Source organism: Danio rerio, chromosome 2, assembly GCF_049306965.1.
Source record: "Danio rerio strain Tuebingen ecotype United States chromosome 2, GRCz12tu, whole genome shotgun sequence".
In the NCBI taxonomy this organism is placed as follows: Eukaryota; Metazoa; Chordata; class Actinopteri; order Cypriniformes; family Danionidae; genus Danio; species Danio rerio.
Window position 1 is genome coordinate 25,077,801 of NC_133177.1, and position 24,014 is coordinate 25,101,814.

Consider the following 24,014-nt stretch of genomic DNA (forward strand, 5'->3'; position numbering starts at 1 on the left):
CTTGTTGAATATATGCCACAAAATATTAGGGCAGTTCTGATGGCAAAGGGGGTCAAACCTGGTACTAGTAAGGTGTACTTAATAAAGTGGCCAGTAAGTGTATATTGCATATTGCATACATTCAAAATGTAAAGACGCGCAATAGGATTCCTTTAAAGATTAAGCTCACTCCAAAATCAAAATACTGTCATATTTGCTCATCCTCTCTCTCAAACCTGCAAGAAATCCATTAATTTAAAAAACTTTTCCTTAAAACAAGCAAAATAATCAGCCAATGGTGTAATCAAAATAATAGTGTTTTCATTTTTTTACATTTTTTTTGCTTACCCCACTGCCAGATTAATTTATGAAAAACTCACTTAATTTTTAGAAATTATTTCTGAAAACAAGGCGATACTTTTTTTTTACTTGTCTAGGAAATAATTTTTTATTTTATTTTTTAGATATTGGAACTAACAAGAAAAGCATTTATTAATATGCGGGTTCAAAAATATTTAAACATTAAGAAAATCAACTAAAAAGTTCTCTAAATGTAGTGTTTAATGCACATTAAGCAAGAAAAAAGGATTTGATATATTTAAATTATGAAATTTACACTTGTCAGTCATTATGAACAAATTCAGAATTAGTTTTGATTTGAAAAAAAAAACCCAAACCAAATCAGTCAGGCCTGGTTGGTACCATGACGCTGATTATCAATCTTTTCTGTGTGTATTCCAAACGGTTGTAGCACCCTCCAAAGGGCACTTCAGAAAGAAAACAATCATGGCTGCCATAGTTTCTATCCAAATTGAAGTGCTCAAAACTGGCTACTTCAAAGGACCCTTTGAAGGATTTTGAGGGATAAAACTGATGGATGCTTTGAGCAGGGAAGTTATTTGGTGTCCCACACTGCATTCATTTCAGAAGGGCTCATACCTATGCTCTAATCCAGGGAGTCAAACTCAGTTACTGGAAGACTGGAGCCCTACAGAGTTAAATTCCAACCCTGCTACAACACACTTAAGCCGCAGTCAAACTGGGTTTTGAGCATGTCCAATTCTGTTGTACAGCGGGGTAAAACATGTCAATGGAGCAAAAAGTGCTTTTTTGTTGCAGTTTTGGAACCCATTAGAAGTGAATTCAAGCTTTGATTCTGTGTTCAGGAAAAGCCTGCACATGAATGTTACATCATTATTAAAGAGCCAATCAAATGCCTTGAAACTATGATTGACATCTCCTGAGAGATTGAGGACAATTAAGCTATTTAAACACATTCATGAAGTAAAAGGAAAAGGTGACAACTAATAAAGCAATTGACTTTATCAGTGTAAGTAAGTAACTATTTAAAGTTGATAATAGTTATATAGGCTCAAACTGAATCTAAACTTATATGTAAATATATCGCAGCGTTATCTATTGAATTTAAAGCTCATTTATATTGTTACATAATATAATTATGGGTTCCAGGGGCAGCAGTTTCAGCATGGAACCCTAGACTCCTCTCTCATACACTTTCTTCAGCTCTTGCCAAGGCATCTCCAGGCAAGCCATGAGACATAGTCCTTTCAGCATGTCCTGGGTCTTCCCCCGGGGCCTTTTTAGACATTTGTGACATAGTTTCAATAAATATTGAGTCATCTCTAGAAGTTCTTAGTACTGCATTCATCATAACCCTGATTTTATTCTTTTTCCATTTCTGAATTGATAGATGTGAATTTATTTAGCAGTGCATAAATCCTCATATTTCATCACATAAGTAATAATGTGTTCTATTAAGTGATTATGTCTAAAGCCTATCCATTAGACAGAAAATGGGTGTACTTAGACAGACACAGAAGTCAGAGATTGAGATCTCTCAATCTCAATGAAAACAGGAAGACTCAGCAAGAAGCCAGTTACATATGGTTTGTCAGACATTACAGGAATTTACCACCAGGTGCCAGATTAACACCAATAATCGGAGAATATGTAAATGTAGTGAAAATGATAACTGTGTCAGGATGAAACTTGCAGTGTGTATGATGTGGCCCTGTGTTTCCTGTACATAAGCAGTTCTCAAACCCGGTCCTGATGCACCCCTGCTCTCTTACCATGAGGTTTTGTTCTATTCAACAATATGCTCTGTGAAGTGGACACATCACAAGATATTCTTTCATGGTGTAATTCAAAGTTTAACCTTGCAAGACGTGATTTGTATGCAAGCGTGATGATTGCGGTTAAGTAACCCTTCACGCTTCTATAATAAGTTTTGGCTGAAGACGCTGCAACAGTGCAGTGCAAAATTACAAGTTGAAGTAAACAGTTTAGCCAATTTCTTGTTTGCAAGGGGTAGAGATCAGTGACTCCATTTAGGGAACACATCGATTTGAATACTTTTACTTCTCGGTGCACTCTTTTAACGAGCTAGTTAGGTGTGTTAAGAGACATGATTGGTCAGAATATTTCACGAGCAGCTACTCTGATGTCATAAAAACTGTTGATCTGGGTACGCTGAAATGAGAAGCTGCATAAGGAGATATCTTTTAATTTAAAAATTCTCTTTGCTTTGCAGCACACTTATAGACAGTGCTGGGAAAGTTACTTTTGAAATTAATGCATTACAATACTGAGTTACTGGCATCACGGTGGTGCAGTGGGTAGCATTATTGCTTCACAGCTAGAAGGTAGCTGGTTCGAGTCCCATCTGGGTCAGTTGGCCTCACTGTGTGAAGTTTGCATGTTCTCCCCATTTTCCTGTGGATTTCTTCTGGGCACTCCAATTTCCCCCACAGTCCAAAGACATGCGGTATAGGTGAATTGAATAAGCTAAACTGGCTGTATAGTGGATGTGAGTGTGTTTAAACTGTGGTTTCCCAGATTTGCGATGTGGCTGGATAGGCATCTGCTGCGTAAAACATATGCTGGATAAGTGTCGACTCCTAATTAATAAAGGGACTAAGCCGAAAATAAAATAAATAAATGAACTGGGTTACTCCCCAAAAAAGTGACCAGTTGCGTTACTTAGTTACTTTTAATGGAAAGTAATGCATTACTTAATGCATTACCACGTTACTTTTGCGTTACTCTTTCTTACCTTTTTCTGCAATTAATAACAAACTGTATAACCTTTATTTACCTTAATAATTTGGATAATGTTATCTTCTGAGTACTTCCTGAGCCCAGAGCTCTACATGCCATATATATAGACTAATGAAAGTTCAAATAAATGTTTTTGATGCTTTTATACTTTTTTTATCCTATTAGTGAAGTAAAATGAGCATTGAGACAATCCTTTTTTACTTTTCTTCCATGCATTAAGAAAAATGAGAATACTTCCAACACAGAAATGTAAGGCTCTGTCACCTTGGTTTCTGTTTGTTTCTGCAGGGAGAAAATTCTCGCATTTAGTGCATGTTCAATGTTAATTTGAATTCAGCAATACATTTTTTAAATAGAATTAATTAACTAGTGTAAAAATTGTTAAAAAGTAATTCAAATATTATTACTTATTTTTTAAGTAGTTCACTACTTTATTCGTTACTTAGAAAAGTAATATTATTACATAACTTGCGTTACTTATAATGCACTACCCCCAACACTGCCTATAGATAACATTTAGGCTAACGTATTAATAATAAAACCATAAAAAAATAATATTGATTTCAGGGGGGCTTTTATCCATTCAAACAGGATTAAGTAGTAATGTATTATAGTTTACTCTCTAATTTTGATTATATTATATGCAACAAGCTAATGAGACACATAGACCAAAAAAAGAAAAGTTTACAGAAAAAAACGTTACTATTTACCTACCCTTAATGTTCCTTGCATACACTAGTCAATAGTTACAGCCAGCTTTCCAGCTTTCTTTGAAATGTTTTCTTTTGTGTTCAACAGAAGAAAGAAACTCAAACAGGTAAAGTGTGAGTAAATGATGACAGAATTTTCAGTTTTGGGTGAATTATCTCTTTAAAAGATAGTCATTCATTCATTCATTTATTATCTTTTCGGCTTAGTCCGTTTATTAATCAGTTGTCGCCAGAGCGGAATGAACTGCCAATTTATCCAGCATATGTTTTACACAGCGGTTGCTATTTCAGCTGCAACCCTGTGAAACACCCATACACACACTCACATACACTATACGGCCAGTTTAGCCCATTCGATTCACCTATACTGCATGTCTTTGGACTGTGGGGGAAGCTGGAGTTCCCTGAAGAAATCCACGCAAACACAGCGAGAACAAGGGGCCAACTGACCCAGCCTGGACTCGAACCAGCGACCTTCTAGCTGTGAGACAATTATATACCCACTGTGACAATTTACTTTATTCAGTTCACCTATACCGCATGTCTTTGGACTGTGTGGGAAACCAGAGCACACAGAGAAAGCTCACGCGAACACAGGGAGAACATGCAAACTTCACACAGAAATGACAACTGGACCAGCTCGGGCTCTAACCAGCAACTTTCTTGCTGTGAGGCAACCTATTTTGTTAATTTGTATGAGTACAGTATACAGAAGCATACAATCGATTTATTTGTCCCAAATCCTTCCATAAGCAAGTTCAAAGATAAGTTAAGATGAACACATTGTTCTACTTAGTTTTTTTTTTTAAACAAACCACGTGTGGTGTTTTAATGTGCGTACATTGTGATGTCTTGTATAGTCCACTAGAGGACAGTGCTGTAATCTGCTAAACCTGGGTTTACACAAGAGCTTTAGGTTTCAACAAAATAATAATTCAAATCATTACACTAGACAATGCAGACCAGTCTGATACATGTTTATGATGCATGCTAATTCAGATTTTTTAATATGTCGATTAAAGATGCTTAGGTCATGTGACAGCTCTCGTTATATCCTTGAGCTTTGGGGATTAAATCAACCTACTTTTACTTAATTAGATAGTGATTTGTCTTTTGTGTAATGTGCTATCTTTAATTTTAGACAATCAGGGTCAAATTAGTTTCTTAGTATAGCATATATGGCAATACGCAATAGAGTTCAGTGCCTTTGGTTGTTACTTTTTTTTTATCTAGGACAGTCAGTGCATTCATGAGACTCTCACTGAAGCTTATTTCCAACATGGAATAGACAAACTAACAAAAAAGGAAACAGGATTTTTTCTTAGATGACTGACTGGAATCTGTTTCATCTTAGCAGTTCTGTGTTTATATTTCCCAATTTATCCAACTCGAACATTATTCTCAGAGTTGCAGGTTTATCTCACAATTTTGACTTTTTACCTGACTTGAAGATTATTTGACAATTCAGAGTTCAGATATTTTTTCTTGCAAATTTGCCTATAACCATTGCCCATAACAACAACTTTTATCACAATTATGTTTTGTTTTTGTCAAAATTAGACATCTCTCCAACACTTTTTTCCCTTATAATACCGAGCTTCTTTACTATTTTGACAAGTGTCTTTATTTTATTTTATTTTATTCAATTATTTGTTTTACACCTTTACGAGTGTCTTTTTTTCTGTTAAACACAAAAGGAGATATTTTAAAGGAAGCTGGAAACATGTAATCATTGACTTTCAAAGTATTTGGTTTTCTTACTATGTTAGTCACAGGTTTTCAGCTTTCTTCAAAATATCTTTTTTTGTGCGTTCAACAGAATAAAGAAACTCATAAAAGTTTGGAACCACTTGAGAGCGGTTAAATAGTGAGTGAGATTTAATTTATGAGTGAACTACCACTTTAACTTCATTATGTATGAGTTAACTCAGCAGAATTAGACGTTCTTTGACTTTTTCCACTTATAGTTTCACAATTTTAGTTCTCACATTTTTCCCACAATTCAGACTTTTTTAAAGTTTATATTTCACAATTTTGACATTTTCACACAACAGTGAAATGTTAGCTTAGTTTATATTTGGCAGAGAAACACAGGGTTGTGAGAAAAATGTCAGAACTGTGGTACAGAAAGCACCCCCCCATACCCCCCCCCCCCCCCCCCCCCCCCCCCCCACAAATCTCTCAGAATTGCGAGTTTATCATCACAATTGCAATTTTGTCTTTTGTCCTCAAATCTTCAACTTTGTCATTTGGTAATTTGTTACTTCGTTATTTTGTCTTTTCTGCATTTTAATTCTCACCCTTTTTCCTTTTCAAACTTCAAAAAGGAAAATCAAAAATCAAAAATACTTTAAGTTTTTTTTATTGGGTGACCCATACAAGCTTCCACAGACTTTCTAGCATCCATCAAACAGAAGTTCAAATTGTTCTTGATATCACAAGATACTGCTATCCAGCTGATATAAAACAACTTTCAGCACTGTTGAACTAACACTGATAAGATTTAACTGCAGCCACAAACAACAAGGCCATCAAAGCTCTGATTAAAGTCAGTCAAGAAACCTTCAGCCAACTCTTTTCACTCCAAACCCAATAAAGAACACACTAGAGCAACACAATGATCCTCGGCCACCGCGTGGGCCCCTTGCATCCTTACCTCCAAAACCCTATCAGTAAATGTGCATGGCAAACAATAACAGACCTTCTCTCCTTCTTCACCCATTCCCCGGTGGGTGTTTTTTTTTATAACCACACCCACTTCCTCCATTGTGGGAGGATCTTTCCAAAAGCAACATCACTGCATTCCTGGCCCGTTTGCACTGTGCGTCCCGTGGCCAGACTGCAAACCACAACTGTTTCTATGGTGCTACATCAGAGGCCAAAGAGCAGCCAATCAGACGGCTCGTGTGGGAGCATGTGGGTTGAGAGAGTGAGTTGCTGAACTTACTTTTGGTTTGCTGTGGAGCTGCTGCAGGGAGGAGGACAGAGAGCTCTTCACTCAGACAAGAGGAGAGGAGAACTCATTATTTTCAATGGAATGACGACTAGTTTCTGTCCTGAGTCAGTGTGGTTGGTGTGCCTTTGAAGCTATTGAGATCAATCACTTCCATTTGTATTGTGATACATCAGTTTCTTCATGTTTTATGGGTGGGAGGTGAGCAAACGAGGAGGAAGGGTCAGAAAGAATTAGTTTTTGACATCTGGACAGAACGTGAGCCGTGGAGAGAAGATTGAGTTGCCATGGCTGATAATGTTATTGAAGAGAGCGGTAATTACCCTGGAAAGGATGAGCTGGACTGGGGATATGAAGAAGGTAAGGACTTTGAGAGAATTAGTCCCTAAATCTGCTCTCTGTGAAATATGAAACTTTATTGTTACACCCATGGTCAGGAATTAGTCTATAAACAAACCTGTCTCAGTTTGGCTTAAATGAAAAGAAGTGTAAGTGGTTGAATATTGTACCCTACTGAATACATAAATACATAAAGCATATTAGGTAACACTGATGGTCATTTAATAAGCAGTTTTTATGTTAAAAAAGGCCTTTTTTCATATTTTCAGAAATACAAATTTAGTAACCAGATTAACTCTATCGCTGTTTGTGTAGTCGTCAAAAAAAAAAAGATTTTATTTAAGTGAAACTATTGTACATTAAAAAAATGATATGACAAAGTAATGACTATAAATGTTTTTACAAATATATAAATGTTTTAACTTAATATTTTTTGTTTGATTTATGTAAGTTGAGATGACTAGAAAAATTTATTTATTAACTAACTAAAATTAACTTAGCTATAATTAGTAGAGCAAGATTTTTTTTACAGTCTACTGTATTGAAATTTATGTTATTATTATTTTTATAGCCTTTTTATTAATTATATAAGTTTTTTGGTAACACTTTACAATAATGTTCATTAGTTAATGCATTTACTAACATGAACTAATCATGAACAACACATGTACAGCATTTATTAATCATAATTGAACATTTACTAATGCATTATTAACATCCAAGTCCATGCTTGTTAACATTAGGTAATGCACCATGAGGTAACAAACTAACAATGAACTACTGTATTGTCATTAACTAACGTTAACTAACATGAACAAATACTGTAGTAAATGTATTGTTCATTGTTTGTTCATGTTAGTAAATGCATTAATTCACATTAACTAATGAGCCTTATTGTAAAGTGTGACCAATTATATTTATTTTGTAGTTATTCCGTTATCCATTTATATAATATCAGCCATTATCTGAGCATAGATCTGAAAAATAAAAATTAAAAAGCTGTAAAAATTGAATACTTTAATGCACATGTGTAGTGTGCTGTATGTAGTGCACATATAACAGTACATTATTTCAAAGCATTTTTATTATTTTTGTTATTTATATTTACTTTATTTATGCCATTATCTCTCTCTCTCTCTCTCTCTCTCTCTCTCTCTCTCTCTCTCTCTCTCTCTCTCTCTCTCTCTCTTTTATATATATATATATATATATATATATATATATATATATATATATTTATACAACAGTTCTGTCTGGTTCTCAAATCTGATTGGCTAATAGCCGTGCGATATTCTGCAATATCAGAACTTCTACAGCCTCTTTACCCTTTGTGTATTAATCCGCCCACATACAGCCAGCAAAAAACAGACACTACAGATCTAAAGTTTAAAAGATGCACACTCAACTGTTTAACTGTCAGCTTATGATTTGAATCCAGAAGAAAGTAGTTCCTCATACAAAAGGGTTTTTGAGACTCTCCATGTTTGATTTTGTTTTTATATACACAATTATGCCGTCAAACTGTTGTAAAAACGCAATATCACACTCGTAGCAGTGCGATACGGCTGTATATCGGCACTGGTGGGGGCACTAACGCACTATTACACGTCTCTCACCAGTGTCGATATACAGCCATATCGCACTGCTACTCGTGTGATATTACTCATATATATATATATATATATATATATATATATATATATATATATATATATATATATATATATATATATATATATATATATATATATATATATATATAACCACTTTCTGTGCACTGCTGTAAATGTGTGATGAGAAACTGTTGTAAATGCACATATTTAGTTACCGTATTTAGTGCACATGTAACAGTTTACTGTATTTAAATGTATGTTATTATTATTATTATTATTATTATTATTATATTGCATATTTATTAATATTATCAATTATATTTATTTTGTGGTTATTCTGTTATCCATTTATGTAATATTATCCAATTTCTGAGCATCTAAAAAATAAAAGTTTAGACTGTTGGAAATGTTAAAGACTTTAGTGCACATATTTAGTTTACTGTCTTTAGTGCACATACAATTGAAAGAATTATTAGCGCCCCGTTTATTTTTCCCCCCAATTTCTGTTTTTTCAACACATTTCTAAACAAAATAGTTTTAATGACTCATTTCTAATAATTTATTTTATCTTTGCTTGACAGAACATAATATTTTACTAGATATTTGTTAAGACACTTTTATACAGCTTGAAGTGATATTTAAAGGTTTAACTAGGTTAATTAGGCAGGTTAGGGTAATTGGGCAATGAACTGTATAATGATGGTTTGTTCTGTAGACTATCAAAAAATATAGCTTAAAGGGGCTAATAATTCTTACCTTTAAATGGTTTTAACACAAATTAAACTACTTTTATTTTACCCGAAATGAAACAAATGACTTTCTCCAGAAGGAAAAAAAATGATCAGACATACTGTGAAAATTCATTGCTCTGTTAAACATCATTTGGGAAATATTTAAAAATTAGCAAAAATTCTAAGGAGAGCTAATAATTCTGACTTCAACTATATAACAGTTTACTGTATTTCAATGTATTTTATTATTATTATTATTTTATAGCGTTTTTATTAATTTAATCATTTAAATTTATTCTGTAGTTATTCTGTAATCTATTTATATAATATTAGCTATTATCTGAGCATAGATCTAAAAAGTAAAAGCTTAAACCGTTGTAAATGTTGAACACTTTAGTGCACATATTTAGTTTACTGTATTAAGTGCACATATAACAGTTTACTGTGTTTAAATGTGTTGTTATTATTATTTTAGAGAATTGTTATCAATTTAATCAATTATATTTATTCTGCAGTTATTTTGTTGTCCATTTATATAATTTTAACCATTATCTGAATATAGATCTGAAAAATAAAACTTAAATGTTGAATACTTTAGTGTACATATTTCGTTTACTGTATTTATTGCACATTTAACAGTTTACTGTATTTCAATTTTTATTTATTACATTCATTCTGTAGTTAATCAGTAATCCATTATATAATATTAACCACTTTTGAGCAGATCTTAAAATTAAAACAGACTGTTGTAAATACTTCTTTACTTTGGAACACAGGTTTTTGTTAGGCCTTTTTTTTTTGAAGATGTCACTTGGAAGATTATTACAGATGTGGATTAAAAAGATGAAATAAAAAAAATCATCACGTTTACTTTCCTTCCTTCATCATTAGACATCACAGTAGAATAAACCACCATATAAAGCCAGTACTTTCAGATCCCCCCCCCCAAAAAAAAAAAAAACATTTTCCAGTAGTTTTTAATTTTAAAACTGTGAAAACAAAAGAAGATGTAAATCTAAAGTAAAGTGATCTAAGTAAGTTACGTTTCAAGTCATTCTATTTTCCAAACAGCATCAAAAAGTTAATTCAGTAAAATGAAAAAGTTAAAGCACTTGTTTTAAACTAAAACATTTTTGGGCCATGTATTTTCTCTAATATTGGTAGTTTTGTAAAGTTTTCTTCACATAGTGAGCTTTCAGATAACAATGCACACACATGCGAGGACAGGAAGACAGTGCAATACATACAGATGGAGAGAAAGAAAAGCAGTGAAGAAAAAAAAAATGAGCACATCCTGTATCCCCCTGTGTCTGCTATTCCTGCTGGAGCCCTCAGTAATGACTTTGAGGCACTGGAGCTCTGGCAGCCTGCTTTTAGTTTTAACACGGATGAAGAAATGAACCTCTGTTAGCAACACCAAATATTTCATATAGCTACACACAACTGAACCGACACTCAGTAACACTATTCAAAAGTTCGATTCAAGGTTGAGCAGCATAGCAAGGACACTCTTATCATACGTTTACAAGCAAGATAAACATTCTTTGATTGCTGCTTCTTAATCAAATATTATCATCATCATCATTGAAGAGCTGATTGAATGACTGGTTTTGGGTTTTTATAAATGAATCCAGGTGTTGAATGGGGTCTTCTGTTTCCTGAGGCCAATGGAGAGTACCAGTCCCCTATAAACCTCAACTCACGCGAGGCTCGCTATGACCCGCAGCTGCTGGACGTGGGGCTCAACCCAAACTATGTGGTCTGCCGCGACTGTGAAGTCATTAATGATGGTCACACTGTGAGGATCATGCTGAAATCCAAATCTGGTATGACATGCTGAAACCTATGTGTGTGTTTTTGAATGTTAGAGAGCAGTTGAGTGACTCTATTTTCTCACCCTCATGTTGTTCAACACTCTTAGGTGTCAGTAGTTTCACACTGGAATGCCAGAAACAGTTGACCATGATCAGAAAAATGAAAAAAGGGCTATAAAAGCAGCCCATGCATAGCTTATGCTTGACTTTGAGAGTGAAGATAGTGATGAATGATTGCATTGAAATATCTTAAATGTTGTTATTGTTTAGTTTGTTTTATTTTTGAAGGTTGATGAGTAATATTGCACCCAAAATAATACACGTTTAGCATTTATGTTCCATGAAAAAATATCTTAGTGTATGCGCGTGTGCGTAATTATGCATTATATAGTTCAAATCGATTAATTTTTTTATGCCAAAAGTCATTAGGATATTAAGTATGATTGTGTTCCATTAAGATATTTTATACATTTCCTTTGTAAACTTGGACACTTTAAATGTGATTTTTTTTTAACACTCAAATTTTGAATTTCCATTTTTTTTCTTGTCCACATATTGTCAATATTATCAGTGGAGGCTTGTTTATTCAGACTTTAGATGATGTATAAATCTCAATTTCAGATGATACAAGGTAAAAGAGGCCAGGAATAAGATTAAGTTTGATAGAGTATTTTTTCAGAGACAGTTCTTTTTAAGGACGGCATGGTGGCTCTGTGGTTAGCACTGTCACCTTACAGCAAAAAGCTCACTGGACTTTTTGAGTACCGGCTGGACCAGTTGGCATTTCTGTGTGGAGTTTGCATGTTCTTTCTGTGTTGGCGTAGGTTTCCTTTGGGTGCTCTTGTTTCCCCCAAAGACATGCGCTATAGGTGAATTGGGTTAACAAAACTGGCCTTAGTGTATGAGTGTGTGTGAATGTGAGAATGTATGGGTGTTTCACAGGACTGGGTTGCGGCTGGAATGAATGGCTGTGTAAAACATATACTGGAATAGTTGGCGGTTCATTCTGCTGTGGCGACCTCTGATAATCAGAGACTAAGCTAAAGAAAAATGAATGAATGATTTCTTTTTAATGAAAAAAACATTAAAGATTTTTTAAATAGAAATTTAAAACGTTTTATTTTTATTATGTTATGATTATGTTATGCTATTATTTATTAAAGGTGATAAGAAGATGAAATTTTCAAAATTCTCAAAAAAAATTTTGGTTATGTTTATGCTGTAACACTTTGTTATAAACAGTCTGCATGTATTTATGTGCCTTAATAGCTAGCTATCTAAACTTCACCCACCAGGTTTTGTAAATAGACAGCAAACCATGCCCAGATGAAGATGCTCACAATATCCCATTTTCAGAAGAGGCAACAGCGAAAATGATCAGTATTAAATGTAAAAGTAATGTCCCAGGAAGAGAAAAAAATGTGTGCAAAACATTTTTCTTTGCTGGACTGCCTTATGACCTCAGTCAATTTGAAGCTGAACTCTTAAATGTAAAGGATGCAGCTATACCTATAGGCAGGGCTTGACATTAACTTTTTTGATCAGCAGCCACTGTGGCTAGTAGATTTCCAACATTACTAGCCACTTGTCAGTTTCACTAGCCACACTTTTGTTGTTGGGAAATTATATTTTTATATGCATAAATTTGACTATGACATGTTAAAATTACTTGATTTAGATGTTGTTTCAACACCGATAAATCCGTTTGGATGAGACCACTACAAGTTCACAATGCGGGCTCTCTGCGTTGTCTGCTGAAGCGAGTCGGCATTGTGAAGCCCACTAGTGAAGCCCGGCGTTGTGAAGATGTCCACATGCCTCCTCATTCTTTTCACTTTTTGTGTGTGTGATGAGCTTGTAGTAGGTCATTCTGGGTACTCCTTACATACTGTTTTTTGAATGCTATGAATTCGGACATACTATTCGGCTCTTATCCTGTTTAAAGCATACTATATAATATGGAAGTATGCGATTTCAGATGCAGCTAGACTTTTCATTGAGACCCTGATGTATAATATCATCTTGTCTATATTGGGCATCCAATTGAAGAGTACTAGAAATAAGCAATAACTTTAAAATAGTCTTACTCATTCTCATAAAGGAAGTGTCAAGTAAATGAAATGATTTGACTTTATTTTACTCTAATAGCCTTATATAGTTTTATTATACAGAATGGTTAAAAGACATAAATCTGCTGTGTGTGGGAAACCATATATGCTGCCTGTGTATTGAGCTTGTTTTCTGTCTTTTCTCTGTATGTAATGTCAGTTGTTACTGGAGGTCCTCTCCCCAGTGACCATGAGTATGAGCTGAGCGAGGTGCGCTTTCACTGGGGCAAAGAAAACCAGAGAGGATCTGAACACACTGTCAACTTCAAGGCTTTTCCAATGGAGGTCAGTGTCACTCCGCTATTTCTGTCACCTCATCAGTCACTTATCCATCCTGATCTCTAAAACAATCTAGTTTCACACTACACACCAAAGCACATATTCATTTAGAGAGCCCTATTTACACGCCACCAATTTTCACACTGCATAAGCAAACAGCATGCTGAAAATGTGCTGCAAAACTTGAAACAATTGTATATCCTTGATACAATGAGCCTCGTTTCCTGATTTGCATGTTACCACAAAATTGGACTGCATGTCTGCTACTGCATGTCTGATTTTTAGCTACAAATGCACTTCAATCCTTGTCAAAAACAGTAACAGCACACACTCTGATATGGGATTTGCCATCAAGCGATCTATTCCCATCACCTGCCCCTGGCACCTGCTCTCCTAATCCTGATCTTCTGTACACAATGAAAAAGATAAGAGCCCGTTTTCAATGTGTTACCATGTTTGTCAACCAGTTACCATGTCACGTTTCCTTAAGCTGTTGGCACAACTTCGAGTCAAACCAGTCCTTTAGCAGGATGTAGATAATCAATACCTTCATAATTTTGCATATGTTAATTTCAGAGTTCAGTTTCAGTGCAAATCTCTCAATGAGTAATCAATATCTTTCACAGCTTCATCTAATACACTGGAACTCTACATTATTCAACAGCGTGGAGGAGGCCATGGGCAAGAAAAGAGGCATTCTCATCATCGCCCTGTTTGTGCAGGTATCACACTGAATGGCCTGAGCAGATATGTAAAAAAACAAGCTATAAAAAAACTGTTAATCATGGTCTAAATATAAAAAGATGAAATGGTCACTGGTGATTTGTATTGGTGTGTTCAAGTCATGTCCGGTTGTATTTTTATGAGTTGTAATTACAAGAAGGAAGTGAGATTTGCTTTAAGCCCCAGGTCTCAGAACTGAGGCATGTTGTAAGGAACCATGTTGAATGACATGGAAATGTAGAAGTTCAAACAATGAGTATGTTTACATGGACACTAATAATTAGATTTTAATATGATTAAGATATACTCTTATTAAGAGTCTAGCATGTAAACGGTGCTCTTTGATTACCAGATTTTTGAAACTTTATTGTATTTGTTCTGATTTTCAAATTAGTGTTTGTTTTCTGACCTGTGAGTGTCTGACCAAAATTGTAAGTCATAGAGACATCAAAAATGGCCGGATGGTCCTAAATGTCCCTCAATACTCAGGTGTACATACACACCAAATTTAGCATGTGCCAAAGGAATGCATGGCAAAATTAGAATTTAATTTCATCTAATGGTTTGGAACATAGAGCTTAAATTAGATTCCTAGTCTGTTTCTCAATTCCAAGAACGCAGAGAACGAACTTGCATTTGTTACATAACCAGCAATCTGTTCCTGAAAGATTGCTGGCATACTACACATGACATTCATGAACTACATATTCCAGCATGCCTTTGCACAAACCAGTCACCATTAATCACACACAGCTGAATATCGTCATCATCAATTTGTTTGGACTATTTATACACATTGCACACACCAGTCAATGTGGAATCTTTGTTTGTCAGTACCTGTATGGTTTCAGTGAGTGTCGTCCTGTTTAGTTTGTCTAGTTATGTTTTGATGATTGTTTCGTAACTTTTTGTACTTTGATCATCGCTTTGTTTTTGCATTTTTCGATGCCCTTCATGATACCTGAGTTCTTGTTTTTTGACCTAATTTGTTTTTGCCTGCACGAATAATCTTTTTTCATTAAAAATTGCATTTGGATCCAACGAAGCGTTCTTGTGGAGACCGGTCTTGCCAGGTGTCCTCGGAAGAATGAACTCAGGAGACCGCGAGGACAGAGAATGCGTCCTTTGGGAAATGGGATGCTGCGTTCTTCCTGATGGTCACGTGACCTTCACGCATTTTAAATGGAAATCATTTAAACATTACAGCACTCATACAACGATTTATTGTTTTCCCTTTTCTTCAAAATATATACTTTGCATAAAAACATTATAAATATACTCTGCACAATATAAATAAAAAAATTTTTTGAAACGAATTTCAGCAAACAAACACCCTTAATGTGTTTATTCCTTTTTTAAGATATTCACGTTAATGTTTATTTTCACAGTTTCATTTAGGAAAACTCCTGAGGTAAATAAGTGATATCTCTGAACTTTAATAATAAATCTAAATTAAATGCTGCGCTTCATACCTCCATTCGCAATGACTTCTGGGACTTCCAGAGAGAGTTCGGTGCTCAAGTCTGCATCAGAGCGTCCTCGAAATCATGATCACATCCGGGAAGTTTCACGCGTCCTCCGTACTTGCGGTCTTGAGTATTGGAACTAAACTTAGGCAGCTGATGATGACGTTGCACGAGGACACAAGACCGCTGAAGAACGCATCGTTGTATGAAATCGTTGTATGAAGGCTGTAATGTTTAAATAATTTACCATTTAAAACACGTGAAGGTCATGTGACCATCAGGAAGAACGCAGCATTTCAATTTTCAAAGGACGCGTTCTCTTCCCTCACGGTCTCCTGAGTTCGTTCTTCCGAGGACACCTGGCAAGACCGGTCTCCACAAGAACACAAGTCCGTTCTCTGCGTTCTTGGAATTGAGAAACAGCCTTGGTCCTGGAGGGTCTGCGTCCGGCAGATTTTAGCTCCAACTTGTCTCAAAACATCTGCAAGGATGTTTCTAGAAGCCTAGTAAAGCAGCGGTCACACTGCACTTTTCTCCCCATAGACTTCCATTCATACGCACATAAATGCGTCAGAGCGGAACGGAACACAAGCTTGTGCGACAAGTTTCGCAGTTCGCTGCATTTGAAAGTTCAAGCTTGGTGAACTCGGACCTGCGAAATCTCATCACATGATTGGGTGAGACCAATCCAAGATCAAAACATGACCTCTCTGGACAGGAATTTAAAACATGGACCAATCGCTAGCTTTTTTTTTTTTTTAAATGTCTACTCATCTAATCCTGCCCCTTTTCACAGTGCTGTACTGTGAAGCTGCGGTCACATTAGAGTTTGAGCATGCGATATTCTGACGTGCGGCACTGCGGAAAGGGGCGGGATTAAACAAGAATATTAGACATTTAAAAAAGCGAGTGATTGCTCCAAACAAAGACAGGCACAAAATGCACATTTTCAAAGCCGAATTTCTGACTTTAGCATTGTTTTTCAGATAAGCTAGAACGTTCACTTAGCATGTTTGTCAAATATCTGCAAACATATTATTTTTATGCTTTAGAAAAGTCAAAAACTTAACAAAACACACTTTGCACACTGTTATGAATCATTCTGTTGATGGGAAGTAAAAATCCTGTTTAATGTTTGAATTTATGGAAACAAATACTGTTTCTAGGAGAAACTGAACTGACCATATGTCCTGCTCAGCTGACACGGCTGCTCTAATTTACCCTTTTCAGGTTGGGAAGGAACATCTTGGTCTGAAGGCCATCACAGACGTCCTGCAGGACCTGCAGTATAAGGCAAGCAGAAGAGCAGCTTTAGTAAACACAACACATCCCCTTGTGACCTAAAATGTTTCTTTTGTTTGTACAGGGGAAGACTAAAATAATTCCATGTTTTAATCCCAACACATTACTCCCTGGTAAATGATTTCTTCATTAATAATCCATGATAGTGGTATTAGCATCTTTTTGCATGTTTTTGTTCTTGATGTTTTCTGACTAGTTAAAGTTTATCAGTTTGTATCTGACTGCCTCTGTTGCTATGTTTACACACTCAGATCCTCTATTAAGAGATTACTGGGTGTATGAGGGCTCTTTAACCACCCCGCCCTGTAGTGAGAACGTCACCTGGATTCTGTACCGTTACCCTTTGACCATCTCTCAGATGCAGGTGATGCCTATACAAATATTATTGGGTTGTTGACTTGACTTTGCATTTTCACTGTCACACTTGAAAAAAATGAATGTAATTAGTACTGCGATCATTTTCTTGCATGAAAACTTGAAAATTTGTACATTTTTGAGCCAAATCTTTGGCATTCCACTGAAAATATTGTTTGTTTAGTTGTAGGACCTCATTTAAGATCATGTGACCTCCTTTGAAGCCCATGACATGCACATGTTAAGTGTTTGTCTCAGAATTTCTCACATATTTAACTTTTTGGAACCATTATAAAATTGTTTAAAAAGTTAAATGTTTTGTTGTCCTTTGGTGTGACTCCCCTTTTATTAAAACAAATCTAACAAATTCATCATGTTACTGAGAAAAATATTATTGCTAATTTCATGTAAAACAAATAGCACTATATGAAGATATAAGTGTCCAACAGTAAAGATAAGTCACGCTCATGATATTTGTACATTATAAAGAGTTGTTTTTCTTCATTTTTGCTATGTTACACCGTATTGAATATTTAAGATACAATTCAGTAAAAGTGAATCTAATAAAGAAAAAAAAGATGAAGTTAGTGACTCATCATTTTTAGTGAGGTGCTATGCAGGTAAACCTAGTGATAGACACTAGAGGTCATAGTCTTTAGCCTCCTTGTTAGAGCAACTGACTCCGATGCGAGGAATCGCTGGTTCAATCTCAGCTCAGACTGGGTTGGAAGCTGTAGGACTGGTGGGTAACACATAGCATAGGATGGGAGTGAGGTTTAGGGGGTAAGTGTAACGGAGGCCAGCTAGAGAAGTGCTATACATGTAAACCTCACTCCTGACCTCTAAAGGTGCTCTAGCAACAGATGCTAGACGCCATGGTCTTTAGTCTCCATGTTATAGCAACCAACTTCCATGCAAAGAATTGCCAGTTTGATGTATGGATGTTTTCCAGAGATGGATTGCAGCTGGAAGGGCATCCGCTGCGTAAAACATGTGCTGGATAAGTTGGCGGTTCATTCCGCTGTGGTGACCCCAGATTAATAAAGGGACTAAGCTGAAAAGAAAATGAATGAATGAATAAATGTGTCTACATTTTCTATTTGTAAATCTTAATTGAAGATGGTTTCATCTGAATATACGTGTCTCTGACATTACCAAAAGTCTATGACTCTGCTAAATTCTCTCTCACTCTCTCTCTCTCTCTGTCGGTATACACACTGCATATATGATGGTCCTATTGTCCTATCTAACTAGTTCTTTCGAGTACACAGAAGGGGAAATCAGAACCCGACTTTGACGTGTCTTACACAGAATGGGGTTTACCACAGTAATGTAACGGTAAAGAACAATATATGGCATTTATCTGCATCTTTGATCTCAGTGACTGGCAGAGCACAATACTTTCAAGTAAAGGCCAGTCATATACTGAATATTATGGAAAGGTCAGACTTGAAAGCTAGTCAGGGTCTTGCCTGTGTTCGATGACTGTAATAACATTTTCTATATAAATAGTTTCCTTCTTTGATTAATGGATATGGTTTTCCCAGATTGAATTTGTACAGAATGCTGAAATGACTCAGCCTATGTTATCACGTTAAAAACAAATACACCATACTATGGAAAAAGGTAGTTATGATAACAGACAACAGAGTAATAATAATAGCATTATAGAGAGAGAAAAGTAAAAATATAAAAATTTAGTTTTCTCATGTTTCTGGAAAAGCTCACACCTAGGGTTCAAATTCAACACTCACACTAAAATTGACCAAAAAAGTGCAAATAATAAACTGAACAGAGTTACTCACTGCCTAATAGGTCATTTACAATGAATAGTATGAAACATAGTCATAGATTTGCTGATATCAGAGATGTGTATTTTTCAGACCAATCCATCTCCTATTAACTTTTACTAATTGAAAATGTATACACAGTTGCAAATTATACATTACATGAACCTTTAAATAATATACATTTAAGTACTTACAGTTGAAGTCAGAATTATTAGCCCCCCCTGAGTTATTAGACTGGTTGTTTATTTTTTTCCCTAATTTCTGTTTAATGGAAAGCAGATTTTTCCAACACATTTCTAAACATAATAATTTAATATCTCAGCTCTAATAACTAATTAATTTTATTTTTGCCATGATGACAGTAAATAATATTTGACTAGATAGTTTTCAAGACACTTCTATACAGCTTAAAGTGACATTTAAAGACTTAACTAGGTTAATTAGGTTAACTAGGCAGGTTAGGGTAATTAGGCAAGTTATTGTATATCGATGGTTTGTTCTGTAGATTATCGAGGAAAAATTAAGCTTAAAGGGGCTAATAATTTTGTACCCTAAAATGGTGTTTAAAAAATTAAAAACTGCTTTTATTCTAACCATATTAAAACTAATTAGACTTTTTTTATTTTTATTTCCTTGCTCTGTTAAACATCATTTGGAAAATATTTTAAAAAGAAGAAAAACATTCGAAGGGGGCTAATAATTCTAACTTCAACTGTAAATTAAAACATAAAGAATTTCTTGATGGGCGAAGCAGTGGTACAGTAGGTAGTGCTGTCGCCTCACAGTAGGAAGGTCGCTGGTTCGAGGCTCGGCTCAGTTGGCGTTTCTGTGTGGAGTTTGCATGTTCTCCCTGCGTTCATGTGGGTTTCCTCCCGGTGCTCCGGTTTCCCCCACAGTCCAAAGACATGCAGTACAGGTGAATTGGGTAGGCTAAATTGTCCATAGTGTATCCACACAGAAAAAAAATCCACACAGAAACGCCAACTAAGCCGAGGCTCAAACCAGCAACCAACCAGCGATCTTCTTTCTGTGAGGCGAACGTGCTATCCACTCCGCCACTGCGTCGCCCAAAGTAATACATGCTATTTTAAAATGACACTGGACAATATAGCTTAGAGTCTGCAGTTAAGGATGAATATACTGAACATAGTGCATGAAACACTGTATAACTTTATTTATTATTAATATTTTAATTAATGCATTATCTTCTTAAATAAATCAATTTCAAATGAGTGAGACTTATGGCCGGTTAAAATCACTCAATTGATTTGTCAGTGCCAACAGTGGAAAAAAAATATTTTTGGTGCTCCTATAATTTAGCCTGCTCTATATAAACATGAGGTCTGATTAGAGACCCTCATTGCTATCATTGCTTTTGTCTTTATTTTTGTATAAATGCATCTGCTAAAAGCATAACACGTTTTTTTTTTCACCTAGATTGAAGAGTTTCGTCGCCTTAGGTCCCATGTTAAAGGAGCAGAGCTTCCAGAAGGCAATGATGGGATGCTGGGGGACAACTTTAGACCGACCCAACCACTGAGTGACAGGGTGGTCAGGGCAGCCTTCCAGTAACACCCCCGCAGCGGGACCATTTTAATCTGCCATGGGTAAATTTACAGGAGTCTTTGTTTACTCAAGCGGAGCAGCCTTATTTGAGCATAATGTGATGGCTTATGTTTGGCTTTGGCTGATCTCTGTAAAGAAGAAGCTAGATTAGGCTTCTCACATTAGCTGATTGAGTGTCCCATTGTCTGAGCTGTGTACAGAGCCCAGCCGGATTTACAAACTACTCATAAAATGAACTAAAATTCAAGACTTCCTCCCCATATGATCATGAATCTGACCAAAATCTCTTGCTTAGTATGCAGTAGTAGCTTAATGGAAATAGGCCAAGCTTTCTTAGCAACATTAGCATCAATACACAAAAGACTGCCTCAAGGGTTCCAGCAAAACAGTAACCCAATTCCTACTGATCTAGGACTTTCTGCAGCATTGTGTAAAGATCTGTCTATTTCGGGGACTCTCCAGGGGACACCTGGGTCTGCCTGCATATTACTCATTTTGAAATGACACTTCGAGCTGGCTAATTTAGGCCATGATGATGCAGTGCTCCTAAAAGAGTCCTATGATGTCATCAGAGCAATCAAATAGTGTTACTTTAGCACTACTGTTTCTGTACTACACTTCAGTTAACTGTGCAATGATTCAATCTGTTAAATTCTCAGATGTCTACATAGGTTTGGGGCTTAGGTAAGTTTAAAATCCTCAAGATATGTGAACGTTTCGTATTACTTATTCCGAATCTATGTGAAAGACGCTTGCCAGATTTTATTTTAGAGAGCAGGCATGAGGTTCAGCTGTATGCTCTTTATTTTCTGTCTGATTCAACTACTGTTTACACAGTACCAAGCCTTAAAATACACAGTGGACCACCCCTTTAAAAGCAGGCTGATAATATGAAAAATCTAATTTTTTTTAAAGTAAAGATATTGAAATGACTATTTAAAAGGACAATATTTTACTAACCTAGCTGGAAATGAACATTGCTAATCTCAACTCCGCTCGTCACTTTCTCAACCCTCTGGGTGTCCCGTAAAATGTCAGTTTGGTGTTAAACGTTGTATAATACTGATCAAAAAGCTTATAAATGTACAGAAACATTGAAATAAACGCATTTGTCAAAGGGAAGCCACGATTCAAACTGACAGGCATGCAATTGATCCAGCCATCCTCTTGTCAGATATAGCAGCTCTCTATGTAGAGAAGCTAGCCGATCGCTTCAGAAAGATTTAATACTGTGTAGGGTAGTGCAATGTAGTGTGGATGAAAATTATGCAGATGATGAATATGTTGAACAGCCTTTGACTGTTGGGGAAGTTAATAGGGTCATGTAAATGTGAAGCATTGTGTTAGCATGGATCGAGATGACGAATTAGCCAAAACATGTGCCTTTTCCTGTAAAGGTTGTGAACTTAAAGATGGAGAGCCATGTTTTCTGTCATTTGATGAAGATTTTGTCTTGATGTAAGATTTTGTTGAAAGATATGTCTTTCAATAATCTCTATTATTAAATATGAGATTTATTTTAACCCAGTATTTAACTGTTGCCGTCTTCGTTATGAATTCTTTAACTGTTAAAAATGTAGCGCCTCTGTTCAATCTTTCTGGTTTTAGTAACAAGTTTTTTATGTACTTTTTTGTGTACTGTAACATTTTTGGATAATTGTTGATATTCAGTGTCCAAAGAAAAGTTTTGCACTTGTTTGGGCGAAAAACCACAAAAGTAGGTTTCAGAAATCACCTCGAATTAGTGGAAAAAAAGGGTTCATTGTAGAGTAAACCTGTGTCTGTACACTTTTGATTTGAGTCTACGATGAACTTTGTATAAACTATTGCTGCGTCCCAATTCACATACTTATACTACGCACTAAAAGTATGTACTTCTTTTGTGAAGGAAAAATATATACTTTTGAGTGTATAACAGAAGAGTATGCAAGCTTTGGGACATACTACTTCCTCATTAACGGATCTTTGTTTTGATTAGTAAAGAGCCCTGTCAATCATACACACATCATCCACATTTCTGTCATATTTAATTCTTTACCTTATTGGAGAAGCAGCAGCAGGATAATCTCCCATTCAACAGTCTGTCATGCAAGGAAAACTCCTCACGTCTTTGGATGATTATGCATTCAGTCGTTAATGTCCAAATACGTGTTTATATATGTTCAGTGTTGTTGTTGGTTATTAACAGTCATTCTAACAACTTTACCGAAGCCACTTTGTTGGCTGTTGGTCTTGCGTGTCCACCTCGCTTGTAGTTTATTTACACTTTTCACCTGCATTTGTAGTTCTAATCGAATTCATGCCCAACGCGCAATGTATTGTGAGCAGTATCAGCGGTTAGAGTATGGACACTTCTACACTAAACTTTTTTACTGGAAATAGGAAACCATCCAGGAACCTTTGACATACCCTTTTCAACATAGTCTACTAAGATTTGGGACATACCAATTCTATTTTCAAATACTATTTAGGACAGATAGTATGTGAATTGGGATTCAGTGTGTGGGTATAAATGACTGAAAGTTTATGGCTGTGTCCGAAACCGCCTACTACACAGTAGGTACTGCATTTGAATTAAAACGTACTTAACTGCCGTTAAAAAGTATGGGTAACACTTTACAATAACAGTACATGAATAATGATGTATTATTATGTAAACTAAACATTACTTTATTATAAATTAATGATGAGTTAAGGTATGCACTAATCATGAATTAACTTTAATTACAACATGAGTCACATGAGTTCATGTGTAAATAACGACTACCTTAATTACTTGTTAGTACAGGATTGTTTGTTAATTAATGTATTAATTAACATTTTAAGTTTAAGCTAAATGTAACCAAGATGAACGCATGAGCTGTTAATGTATAGTTATGTCATGACTTTACTTGGAGGGGCACATCACTATATTAACTCATCCTTAACTAATCATGAACTCCTGTTCATGTTGATGTTGACAGAACACTTTTCTATTGTTATTCAGTGTAAACTCACTAGTTGGACATGCACAAGGAGTTCATGAGTAGTTAAGAATAGGTAATGATGATGTGCCCCTCCAAGTAAAGTCACTACATAATTATACATTAACAGGAAGTATGCTTTGGCCTAGAGTCACTTTTGACTACAGATTTGATTCATAGAACATGAATCCGGGAGGTACAAACACCAAAATAAACAAAACCCCTTCAAAAGTGGAGTAAGCA

General features: G+C 35.6%; 1 protein-coding gene across 4 annotated transcripts in view; it reads left to right on the plus strand.

The window, feature by feature from the left end:
* Window positions 1-24,014, plus strand: part of ca8 (carbonic anhydrase VIII) — a 30,998-nt gene that overhangs the window by 710 nt on the left and 6,274 nt on the right. Inside the window, exons 1-8 of one of the 4 annotated variants that reach the window (NM_001017571.2) lie at window positions 6,598-7,083; window positions 11,041-11,232; window positions 13,489-13,613; window positions 14,234-14,329; window positions 17,027-17,089; window positions 17,163-17,211; window positions 17,350-17,462; window positions 20,680-20,849. In NM_001017571.2, the coding sequence (NP_001017571.2) occupies window positions 7,011-7,083; window positions 11,041-11,232; window positions 13,489-13,613; window positions 14,234-14,329; window positions 17,027-17,089; window positions 17,163-17,211; window positions 17,350-17,462; window positions 20,680-20,814 (846 nt within the window). In that variant the 5' untranslated portion in view covers window positions 6,598-7,010 and the 3' untranslated portion in view covers window positions 20,815-20,849. Of the gene's footprint in view, window positions 1-6,597; window positions 7,084-11,040; window positions 11,233-13,488; window positions 13,614-14,233; window positions 14,330-17,026; window positions 17,090-17,162; window positions 17,212-17,349; window positions 17,463-20,679; window positions 20,850-24,014 lie in introns of those variants that run through there. The other 3 variants (XM_073917086.1, XM_068224023.1, XM_073917087.1) reach the window with 3 other exon arrangements.